The following is an 11,048-nucleotide window of genomic DNA, read 5'->3' as shown; positions in this document are numbered from 1 at the left end:
AAACCAGGAGATGAGGGAAAGAAGGAGGTAAATCTGAATTTCCAAACTGCCCAGGGCAGCCAGTGAAGGCTCTGCAGGGCTCAGCCACGGTGCAGAGTCCTGGCAGGAAGAGATTCCAAACAGAATGAAAATTATGGGAACTTGCAGAGTCTTTAGGCTTTGCCACAGGGAGAGGCTGAGCAACACTGCAGCACTGAGGGTACAAACCTTTATTTCAAACAAGAGCCCAGAAAACAGGGAAGCAAAAGGCTTTCCCCACTTGTTTTCTCCCATGGCTGAGTCCTGGATGGGACTGAGGGGTCATCACAAAGTCCAAGATGGAAGACAAGGAATGAGGCCCAGGGATGGGGCTGCAGAGAGGCAGTGTGGGAATTTCCTTGGATTTCCTTGGCCATCTCTGAAGTGCAGGAATCTCCAAGAGCTCGTGAACTGCTGCTGGGAGCCAGCCAGCTCCTCACACCTGGAAGAGAAGGAGGGATGGGAATCACCTCCTGCCCCAGGTCCCTCTGAACACCCCAAATCCCAGTGGGCACAGCCTGAGCAGAGGCACAGGTGACAGGGGAGCCTCACCCTGCTCTCCCCAACAGCTCCCTCCAGGAGCCATTTAAAACTCTGAGACCTTTCCCTGGAAGCAGCTGCTTCACACTGAGCATGGAACATCCCCTGGCACTGCCCAGAGCCCCCCCAAGCAGGGGTTTCCCTCATCCTTACCCACTGTGTCACTGCACCAGTCTGTAGGTGATGTACCTGCCCGCCGTCTCGCTGGGCCTGATGATCTTCACTACCTGCAAGGCAGACAGAGAGCTCAGGAACAGGAGGAGACACTTCTGCTCCAAAATGCCCTCAAGGATCATTCCCTCCCTCCTCAGCCCCAGGGAGCTGCTGCCTCAACCTGCTCCTCTCACCTGGCCACGCTTTATCCCGAAGTACCGAGCCACGGGGTCCCCAGCCTGGATCCTGGGGAGCTGGTTCTCCCTCAGCTTGCTGTGCTGGGAGTCAAGGAGAAGCTCCAGACACACCATGGGCAGCTGATGGAACAGAGATGAACTGAGGCAGGAGGAGGGGTTTTCAGCCCAAATTCCATCTCACCTGAGCAGGATGGAGGGACACACAAAGGGACACTCAAAGGATACTATCGGGCCAGCAGCTCTGTCACCTCCTCCTTTGTCATAACCACGTGCTCTGGCACCAGCTGCAAACACAAGAGAGGCTGAGATGAGGCAGCAGCTGGAGACAATGTGTTTGGGAGGGGAAAAGGAAAACTGTGTCCCTGAGAGAGCCAGAGACCAGGAGAAGGACTCTGGGAGCAGCAGGAATGCAGCCAGCATGAGGGAGGGACCATCCTATGTTGTAGTGTGAGGGTCCCCAGGATGAGGTGAGAGATGAGAATTGACTCCAAATTCTCAGAAGGCTGATTTATTATTATATTATATTAATTATATATACTATTTTATATTAAATATATTATATATTATATTAATTATATATTATATAATATATAATATATTATATATTACATTATAGATTAGATTAATTATATATTATATTATATATATAGTATATTATGTTAATATTATATATTACATTATAGATTAGATTATATTATGTTAAAATTATATACTAAAACTATACTAAAGAAAGAGAAAGGAGACATCAGAAGGCTGGACAAGAATGATTATAAAAACCCATGACAGACTCAGAGTCTGACACAGCTGGCTGTGATTGGTTCCATGTGAATTGTTTTTAATTAATGACCAATCAAAGATGCACCTGTTGGTAAGCAACCTCCAAACCACATTGCAAGAAATCAGATAATTATTGTTTAGACTTCTTTTTTGAGGCTTCTCAGGAGAAAAACCCTGGCAAAGGGATTTTTCATAAAATATCATGGTGACAATCCCAGCCCTGCTCACCTCGTGCTCTGTGATGTTGATGAGAAGCTCCTGCTGCAGGAACTGCTCCAGGATGTACTTGGGAGCCATGTCAACCAGGGACTGGAAGGAAAAGGCCCATCAGAGGTGGCTGGGGCAGCCCTGGCAGGGCTCAGAGCTGCACCTGGATTCACACAGGCACAGGCAGGCTGGGAATGAACCCATGGATCTCCTGGAATAGGGAAACATCTCTTTTTCCCTCCCCCACCTGCTGACTGCTAGTGGGTCCTCAGCTGTGCCACTGCCACCAGGACCAGCGGCTCTGCTTGAACGCATTTGGGTTCTAAATAAGAGCCTGTGCTAAGGTACAACAGGCTCTAGTAAAAGCTTTCCTCTGGAGGGAAACTCAGGGCTTTTATTTACCCAGAAACAGACAAGGAAAACCTTCACAGCTCCTGAGGGGGACACAGACCTGCTTGGCCGAGGGGGTCATTCCCTGCTGCACCACGATCAGTGCCCGGGTGATGTTCTCCTCCTGCATGCGCTGGCAGTACATCTTGATCGTCTTGATGCCCACCTTGGGCTCCTCTGAGAAGGAAAGAGCCACACCCGGGGTCACTGAGAGCCCTCGGAACTCCCCTCCCCGGGGGCCCAGCTCCGAACCTCCCCTGAGGGCACAGGGGGACCCCGGCTCACCGAGAGCCTCCCCACGCTCCGAACCCCAGAGTCCCGGCATGGAGCGGGCCGGCGCTGCTCACCGGGGAAGAACACGAACATCTGGTCCGTGGGATCATCGTTGTGAGCCACCAGCACGGTCAGGTCGGTGCGACGGGGGCGGCCCTCGCTGGGTTTGTCCCCGAACTGTGCCTTGAACTCCTCCAGCGTCTGATCCAGCTCGTCCTGGGTCACCAGGTACCCGCGGTCGTGGCACAGCTACAGGGACAGCACCGGGCTCAGCAACCAGCAGGCGGAGCGGTCCCCACGCCCCCCACCTCCACCCTGCGGCCCCGCCGGCACTTCCCACACAGCGGGCTCGGCCCTCCCGGTCCCTCCGGTGCCCCAGACCTGCATGATGGTCTTGCGGATCTTCCACAGCCGGTACGTCTCCTCCTCGTCGTCCATCTTGGCCGCTGAAGGCTGCGCGGGCTGCCCGCGCTGCCGCCTGCCCCGAGCGCGTGCACGGGGGGCCTCAGCCGCGGCGCCTCCTGGGAGATGTAGTCCGCCTCCAGCTGCCCCCCGCCGCTGGCTCCGGAGGGAACGGGCATCTCTCTGCTGCTGTCGGCGTGGGGCTCTGGGTGGCTGCGGATCTACTCGGAAGTCGCGGCCGGTCGGGAGGGAATCGCCGCCCGGGAGGTGCGGCTCGCAGCACCTTGTCTCCAACCCCGCCCTTTGGTCTGTCCTTGCCCCCCGCCCTCGTGGTCTTTCCTGATAAACACCCCTGCGGCCACCCCGCCTATTCTGTCCTTCTATTGGTCAACTTTCCATCCATCATCCCCCTGAGGCCGCCTCTCTGCGCGCTGATTGGCTGGTGGGGCCGAAAGGGGCGGGTTTTGTGCGGGATGGGCTGGGGCGGCGCGGTGCGGGGCGCGCTGTGGTGCGCGCGGGCGGCGGCGCGGACAGCGCTCCTGGGACCGGGGCTGATCGCGGCGCGGAGCATGGTGAGCGCGGGGCTGCCCCGGGAGCGCGGCCCGGCCCGGCCCGCTCCGCTCTGGGACCGCTCTGGGCCTGGGGCTGGGCCCGGGTCTCTCCCGCGGGGTGCCCGGGGTGGGCGGCGGGGGCTCGGGCCTGGGCTGGGCTGGCCTGGCCTGACGGGGGCTCGGGCCTGGCCTGGCCGGGGCGCGGAGAAGGGGCCCTAAGGGGAGCGGAGGTGGCGGGGCCGGCGCCGCAGTGATGCTCTCGCCCCGCAGTGTGCCCACGCGGACGACTGGCGCTCGGCCAAGGCCATCTACGACTTCGTCGCCCTCGACATCGATGGCAACGACGTGTCCCTGGAAAAGTACCGGTAGGACGGAGGGGTCGGGGAACGCAGCGCTGGGGCGAGGTTGAGCCACTGAGGCTCTTGCGTAACCCTCACGCCTCGCCCCGGCGGGTGAGGGACCTCTGCCCGTGCCCTGTGGGGAAGGGCAGCTCATCCACCCCCTCTGCAGGGGCGACGTCTGTATCATCACCAACGTGGCCTCCAAGTGAGGGAAAACGGCGGTAAACTACACTCAGCTTGTCGATTTGCACGCCCGATACGCTGAGAGGGGTTTACGCATCCTGGGATTTCCCTGCAACCAGTTTGGGAAGCAGGTACGTGGGGTGGGGGGCTCGGCTTCCCCGGGAGTGTTGGGATGGACCGAGGGACCCTCACGGTGCTGGTGTGGCCCCTCAGGAGCCCGGGACCAACGCTCAGATCAAGGCATTTGCTGAGGGCTACGGGGTGAAGTTTGACATGTTCAGCAAGATCGATGTCAACGGGGACGATGCTCACCCGCTCTGGAAGTGGCTGAAGGAGCAGCCCAAAGGGAGAGGCACTCTGGGCAAGTGAGTGTGGAAGGGAGAGCCCTGGGGACCCACAGGCCTGCAGCCAGCAGGGAGGGCTTGGCTCAGGGAGGGTGAGGAAGGGCTTTTCTGCCCAAAACTCACTCGTGTTTTTTCTCTCCTAGTGCAATAAAATGGAACTTCACCAAGGTAAGACACTGTAGTGGTTTTGGTTGCTTTTTCTGGGCTGTATGTCCCTCTGGGGATCTGAGGGGGCTCGCTGGTGTAGGAGGGAGCCTCACACTGGGCTCTCTCAGGTGCCAGGGCAGGAGCATCCCAAGGGGTTTCTGTGTCTAGAGACCCTTGGGAACCCCTGCCCTGCGCAGAGCACAGCTGAGGGGGGAAGTGAGCCTGTGAGGGCTCTCACTCTGCACTCACTCACCAGGGGTTGCTTCATTCCCACAGTTCCTCATTAACCGGGAAGGTCAAGTGGTGAAGAGGTACAGCCCGATGGAAGATCCCATTGTAAGTGCTGCTGCTGGGGAGGAGGAGAAGGCTGGGGCTGTTCTCGGGGTACAACGCTCCCCTCTTCCCCACAGGTGATCGAGAAGGACCTGCCTGCCTACCTGTAGCTCTGCTCTGCTGTCCCCCTGCCCGTCCCAGCCCTGCTGCCCACGGAGCCTCCTCCAGCCCCATGAAGGGCTGCCTCCAATCCAGCTGCTGGTGGGGCAGCCCTGACCCACGGCGTGCACCTGCTGGACAGAGGCTCCAGGGGCCGTGGCCGCTGCGGGCAGGAGCAGCCAGAGCCCCCTCAGAGTAAAGAGTCCCCCTGCAATAAAGGCGTTAGGAATGAGCTGCTGTGTTGGCTGTGGGATGGGGCTGGGGCTGCTGCGCCGCTCTGCTGACAGCCTGGAGTTTGCTGGCAAGCCAAGACCTTACACAACTCCTAAGCCAAGCTGGGATAATCCTCAGCGTTGAGGAGGAAGTGCAAATCCGGCATGATGTGAGCTCCTGAGGGACTCCCTGGGCAAAGGCAGAGCTGGGGAAGGTTTGTCCCCTCTGGGATCCCTCCTGTCCCCCCTCTGGGATCCCTCTGATCTCCAGGAATCCTGGCAGGGCAGGGCAGCACAGGGGATGGGTCCAGCAGTGGTGCAAGCCCTGGCCAGGAGAAATTCCTGCAAAACAGAAGCCAGGCGTGTTGGGACACGGCAAAACGTCCCCTGCAGCCAGGGATGTGTCTGACCACAGCAAGCAGGATCATCCTCCTCCTCCTCCTCCTTGGGGCAGCGTCTTGGTGGTTGTGAAGCCACAGCCATGCCCAGCCAAGCCCAAGGGGCTGGTGTCCCATCCTAGGCAGGGACAGCTCAGGTTCTGCCATGCAGGAATGCTGCTGCACCTCCTCCCAGGGCCTGGGGAGTGCTGGCTCTCCCTGGCACATCCACAGCCCCCTTGGGGAGTTTGTCCCCAGGAACAATCCCAGGGTCTCCCAAGTGTGACACCCCTGCAGAACCTCCAGCACATCAGGGATGCAGGGAGGATCCTGCTCACATTTAGGGATCACTCACTGGGGGTCACCCCATCCCTCCTTCCATGAGATAACAGGACCAGCAGTGCCTGGATGAGACATCCCAGAGCTGGGGGAGCACACTGGAACAGAGGCTCCTTTATCTGTGTTTTTCCAGCCAAGCCAGGAGGGAGCTGCCTCATCCAAGGCTGGATCCAGCCAGGATCCTCCTCTGCATGAGCTGTGGCTTCTCCCAGGGAGAGGCTTGGGACAACAGCCCTCAATGTCACCGATTTGGTGACACAGGAGATACAAAGTCCAGCTGCCAGCAGGATGCTGGCCCAGGGATTCCTGATCCAAGTCCCAGCTGGGCTCCTGGGACAAGCTGGATAGACCAAGAGATAGAGACAGAGCTGGGAGTTACAGAGATCTCACGTGTGGCTTCTGTTCCATTTTTACTGAGCAGAATGAAAAATTATCCTTCTGAGGCAAGTAGAAAATTCAGAAATTATTAGTCCAAGGCACATACTCTAAAAAAATCTCTTTACATATGTACAACTTAATTATAAATATACATAGAAACAAGGGCAAACAACAAGCAGATTAAAAAGTGCCAACACAAAGGTGTCAGGGAAGAAAACAGGGACTCATTAAAAATACAATCAGTAGGACAACTGCAGAATAATTTAGTTAAAAGGTAACATTACATATTATTAACCCTGACAAAACATGGGATTGGGGCAGGAAAGGGATTCCTTGCAGGTGGTCTCTGTCTTTCCAGAGACCAGGGAGGGAAGATTGCATATATTTAAAAGTTAAGGTCAAAGCCACCAGGTAAGGCTCCGGTGACAGCAGAGGGTGCCCAGCAGGGAATTCCCCCTCGCTATTCCTGAGTTTAAACCTCTTTGAGCTGGGTTTTCCCGGCGTCCTTTTCCCTCATTGTTGGGAATTCGGCCCCAAGCGAGCAGTGCTTTAAATAGGGGGAGGGTGTGGAGAGGGGCAGCCTGGCTCTGCCTGGCCCGGGGAAAGGCTGCTGGGGTGGAGAGAAGCAGAGCTGGGGGAGAGCAGGAGCCCCCGGGGCAGCAGCAGGGCTTTGGGGGGCACAGGGGGCTCCCCCATCTTTGGTGATCACGTTGAGGTAAGGAGGTGAAATGTGGCCCCGACTGCAGGGATTGAGCCTGGGCTGGTGCTAAGCTAGGGACGGGGGTAAGGACAGGCCCCCCAAAACGAAATTCAGGGACCAGAGTAGCCTCAAACTGAGCCCACCTGTGTGTGACACCAGGGCAGGTCTGTGACCTTGGGTGTTGGGGGTCAGCTCCTGCCACAGCCAGAGCACAACACCTGGACACAGACCCAGAGCAATTCCCAGCACCAAACGGGCACTGGGCCAGCCCCTGAGCCCTGGGGGGACATGGAGGTGACACCACCAGGCACTGTGAAGCTCCAGCCCCCTCAAAACTGCCCTGTTAGGGCATAGAGTGCCCCCTTCCCCAAGGGCTCTCTGAGGAAGGGCCCAGGTTCTTGCCTGAAATCATCCTGGTGCCACTTTTGGGAAAGGCTTTGATGCCCTCTGTCCTGGCGTGGAGGCAGCAGGGGGTGGGGCAGTGCTTTGCAAAGCAGCCTTTGTTCTTTGGTATCCGAGGGGGAGGTTGCAGCAGGAGCAGCCAAACTGCAAATCCCGGGTGGTGACAGTGACACTGCACACCCTGACCAGTGACACTGACACTGCACATCCTGGGCAGTGACAATAACACTGCATATTTCAGACAGTGACACTGACACTGCACACCCTGAACAATCACTCTGCACATCCTGGTCAGTGCAAAGATACTACACACCCCAGCAGTGACAATGACACTGCACAACCCGGCTGGGCTGCCCTGACCCAGACCCCTGGACCAGGGCAGTGGCAGGACCAGCGAGATGTCCAGGTGAAGGGACAACATGTGACAGCAGGAAACTGGCCAAAGCACATCTGGTCACGGCGACCTGGTGAGGTTAAAGTGCAGAACAAAGGGACATGTGTCCCTTCTGCTCTGGAGAATCCTGCTGATCCTGGCGTGGCTGAGCTCTGACAGACTCCAGCTCTGTCTGTGGGGTGCAGCCAGCTCAGGCAGCTCAAGGTCCCTTCCTGGCAAGGGCAGCACAAACAGTTTTGGATCTCTCACTACACCCGCTCAGCCCTGCCAGAGGAAATCTGAGCTCAGCATCTCCCAGCTCCTCTGGGACAACATTCCCTTTCCCTTCATCCCAGCCTGCCAGCACAGCCCCAGGGTCTGCAGCAGCACTGGGGCAGCCCAAGCTGGGGGCTGAACTCCCATTCTTCCCTAACTGACCAGCATGTGGTCATTGCAGAGCCTGGCCATGACCCTCCTGGGCTGGAGAAGGCTCGGACACTCAGTAGTCTGCAGGGAGTGGGCACAGGAGGGGTCTCCCCTCAATCCACCTGAGCACTGACCTGTGAGCAGGACTCAACCCAGCAGAGCCCCTCAGCCCAGCAGGACCTGCTCAGCCCCCCCTGGGCACGTTCCATACACACCTGCACATGCCTGACTAGATATTAGATATAAATAAAATTCACTTTGAGGAACTCCAGGCTCTTTCTTCCCTCAAAACCAGAGCAGAGTCAGTCCAAACCAGTAGAAAAGTCAGGGCTCCTCAGCTCTCACCTCTGCACCAGAGAACACAGATCCACAGCAGCATTCCCAGCTGGCACTCAGAAGCCTGAGAAAGGCCCAGTGAACTGGATCACGCTCTGGCGCTCTGCAGGGAGCATGTTCTCCTGGGAGGGCTCGTTCAACGTCCTCAGCATGTCCTCCAGGATCTCTCTAAAATTGATATTCCCGTCTTGCTGGAGAAAATCCTCCTGTGGCTGCTGCAGGGGGGCTGGGGGGGGCAGGGCAGGGGGCTCGTGCAGTGAGGGGCCGGGGGCTGTGCTGCCCTCCAGGCCAGGAGCGTGGCCAAAGCCAAAGGACAACCTGTGCTGCTGCTGGGGGGGCTGCTGGGGCTGCAGGGGGGGCTCCGAGGAGAAGCAGAGCGCTCTGGTCTCGGGGTTCAACACCAAGTCAGGAATGCTGTTGCTGGGAGGGCTGTAGGTCAAGTCCAGGATCTCGTCCTGGCACAGGGAGGGCAGGGGCAGCCCGGGCACTGGCAGGAGGTTCAGTGGCAGGGAGAAGGGTGAGCTCTGCTCCTGGGCCTGGAGCAGCCGGCTCTGCTTCCTCTTCACGTCCTCGTCCATCTGCTTCAGCTCCTCCCGCACCCTGTGCACGCAGCTCTCGGGGATCTTTATCCCTGGGGGAGGAACAGACATCAGTCCCCTGTGGCAGGACCTTTCACCCTCAACACTGCAAAACCTTATCTCCCCGTGACACGTGGCTAAGTCACGCTGGAATTGTCATGTGATTAATTATCTTAGCTGAAAACCTCCTTAGCCAGCAAGAAGCATTCTGTCTTGGTGTAAGAAAGGAAACAGAACACAAGCATTTTTACAACTATAAAAGACCACTATGATTTTCACGAAAGCAGAAATCTCTAATACACTCTCTGAGTGTGTGGAGAGTTCTCAACAACCAAGTCATGGCCATCAAGTTACATCCCCTGGGGATTGAGAGAAATTAAGGACATTCTCTGCACACTGCTATCATTTGTTGCTCAGTGACATTGACTCCTAATTTATACTATTTCTTTGCCAGCTGTAACATGGGTACCTTTATCTCCTAGTGGTGTTTCTTTTGTTTATCCTGTGAAGCAAGTGAATCTGTTTATGTCTGTTTTCCTTGGCCTATTCAAATAAATAATTCATGGCCTGATCAGTCATTATAAAGAACTTGCAAGTGAGAGTGGGTTTTGGGGTGCTGCCTACTGCCAGACACCTGTCAAAGGCATGGAATTGTCTAAGCTCTCCCCTCTCCCTCCATAGAATTCCCACAGCCCTCTGGGAAGGGATGGGGCACTGTGGGGACAGTGGGGAGGAGGATAATGGACCTGGCTCACCCCCTCTGCCCCAACACATCCAACTCCCCTCCTGGAAGGGAGGAATCGGTGCTACCACCTTGTGTGCTGGAACACGCCCATTTTAAGAAGGAAATCTTGATGCTGGGCAGCTGGACCCCTTCCCCCTGCTCCCCTTCCCACACCAACACTTCACACACCAACTTGTTTCTTCTTCTCCTTGGTCTTGAGGCGCACGATCTGCAGGTAGCTGCTGCTGGTGATGTCTGCCATGACGCCGGCGATCCTGCTCCACACGCGCAGCAGGGCCCCACACAGCATGTAATAGTGCCTCAGGCGCATGCCCTGGAAGCATTCCTTCCCCTCCTGGATCAGCTTGCAGCTCTTGTTCCTTCGAGGAGCATGGGAGAAAACCACTGGGATTAGCAGAGGTTCCTGGAGCTGAGCGGGATTCGCTTCCCCGCAGCCTCCCCCAGTGCCACAGTCAGGGACCCCCAGGGTGCAGGGTCCTGCCTAGGGAGGGAGGAATGGCTTGAAGCTGAAAGTGAGGAAATGTAAATTGGATGTTGGGAAGGAATTTCTCCCTGTGAAGGTGGTGAGGGCCTGGCACAGGCTGCCCAGAGAAGGTGTGGCTGCCCCATTCCCAGAGGAGTTCAAGGCATCCATCCAGGTTGGATGAAGCAACCTGGTGGAAGGCCTCACTATCCATCCCTGCCATGGAACTGGATGGGCTTCATTTAAGGTTCCTTTGAACCCAAACCATCCTGAGATTCTGTGGCAGACTGGGGCTGCAGCTGCCTTACCACACTGCGTGGTTACAGTTCTTCAAGGAGAAGTGGTAGCTGTTCTCCCAGTGCTCCTTGGCCTCCTCAGGCAGCACCTGCAGCAGAACACTCAGCATTAGGAATTTTCCACTGTCCAGGATGAAGAGACTTGAAATCCAGGGCTGGGAGTCAGGACACCTGGTGCTACCACCATCCCTGCCCATCCACAACAGAGCCACGAGGAGCTGTGGCAGGGTTACAATGAATGTCCTTCCAAACTCCCCACTCTGGAGGCTGCAGGTTCCACCTACCTGTCTGTACTTCTTCTGCAGACTGTCCAGGCTCTCAAGCTGGCTTTGCTTCCCAATATTTGGCTTGTAGAGGATGAAGTTCTTCCCACGGCACTGCTCTGCCAGCAGACAGGTGTATTTGTTGCCTCGCACCTGTGGGGTACAGCTGATGGTCACAGGCACAGCCTCCCTCCCCAGATTTCTC

The 11,048-nt window shown here is 56.9% G+C and overlaps 3 protein-coding genes across 4 annotated transcripts in view; 1 reads left to right on the top strand and 2 right to left on the bottom strand.

The window, feature by feature from the left end:
• Positions 1-194: 194 nt before the first annotated feature.
• POLR2E (RNA polymerase II, I and III subunit E) lies at positions 195-3,108 on the bottom strand. The gene is made up of 8 exons (XM_054649979.2): positions 2,937-3,108; positions 2,630-2,804; positions 2,344-2,459; positions 1,914-1,994; positions 1,134-1,192; positions 906-984; positions 712-785; positions 195-460 (listed from the first exon to the last, which is right to left on the bottom strand). Exons 1-7 carry the CDS (start codon positions 2,991-2,993, stop codon positions 720-722), a joined length of 633 nt encoding a protein of 210 aa, XP_054505954.1. The 5' UTR covers positions 2,994-3,108; the 3' UTR covers positions 195-460; positions 712-719.
• Positions 3,109-3,385: 277 nt separating this feature from the next.
• GPX4 (glutathione peroxidase 4) lies at positions 3,386-5,187 on the top strand. The gene is made up of 7 exons (XM_054649980.2): positions 3,386-3,529; positions 3,779-3,873; positions 4,019-4,163; positions 4,246-4,397; positions 4,520-4,544; positions 4,800-4,859; positions 4,934-5,187. Exons 1-7 carry the CDS (start codon positions 3,431-3,433, stop codon positions 4,964-4,966), a joined length of 609 nt encoding a protein of 202 aa, XP_054505955.2. The 5' UTR covers positions 3,386-3,430; the 3' UTR covers positions 4,967-5,187.
• Positions 5,188-6,269: 1,082 nt separating this feature from the next.
• The window catches only part of SBNO2 (strawberry notch homolog 2), a 49,630-nt gene continuing 44,851 nt past the window's right edge, over positions 6,270-11,048 (bottom strand). For both annotated transcript variants that reach the window (XM_054649977.2, XM_054649978.2), the window contains 4 exons: positions 10,865-10,996; positions 10,593-10,669; positions 9,990-10,180; positions 6,270-9,129 (listed from right to left, as the gene is read on the bottom strand). In XM_054649977.2, coding sequence (XP_054505952.2) covers positions 8,555-9,129; positions 9,990-10,180; positions 10,593-10,669; positions 10,865-10,996 — 975 coding nt within the window. In that variant the 3' untranslated portion in view covers positions 6,270-8,554. The remainder of the gene's footprint in view (positions 9,130-9,989; positions 10,181-10,592; positions 10,670-10,864; positions 10,997-11,048) is intronic.

This window comes from Agelaius phoeniceus, chromosome 29, assembly GCF_051311805.1.
Source record: "Agelaius phoeniceus isolate bAgePho1 chromosome 29, bAgePho1.hap1, whole genome shotgun sequence".
NCBI classification, from domain to species: domain Eukaryota; kingdom Metazoa; phylum Chordata; class Aves; order Passeriformes; family Icteridae; genus Agelaius; species Agelaius phoeniceus.
This window is presented reverse-complemented; position numbering and strand designations above follow the sequence as displayed.

Coding starts and splice junctions, on each gene's coding strand:
- POLR2E (XM_054649979.2), bottom strand. CDS start 2,993: ATGGACGACGAGGAGGAGACGTACCGGCTGTGGAAGATCCGCAAGACC. Junction 2,805..2,936: donor TCCGCAAGACCATCATGCAG/GTCTGGGGCACC, acceptor CTGTCCCTGTAG/CTGTGCCACGACCGCGGGTA. Junction 2,460..2,629: donor GATGTTCGTGTTCTTCCCCG/GTGAGCAGCGCC, acceptor TTTCCTTCTCAG/AGGAGCCCAAGGTGGGCATC.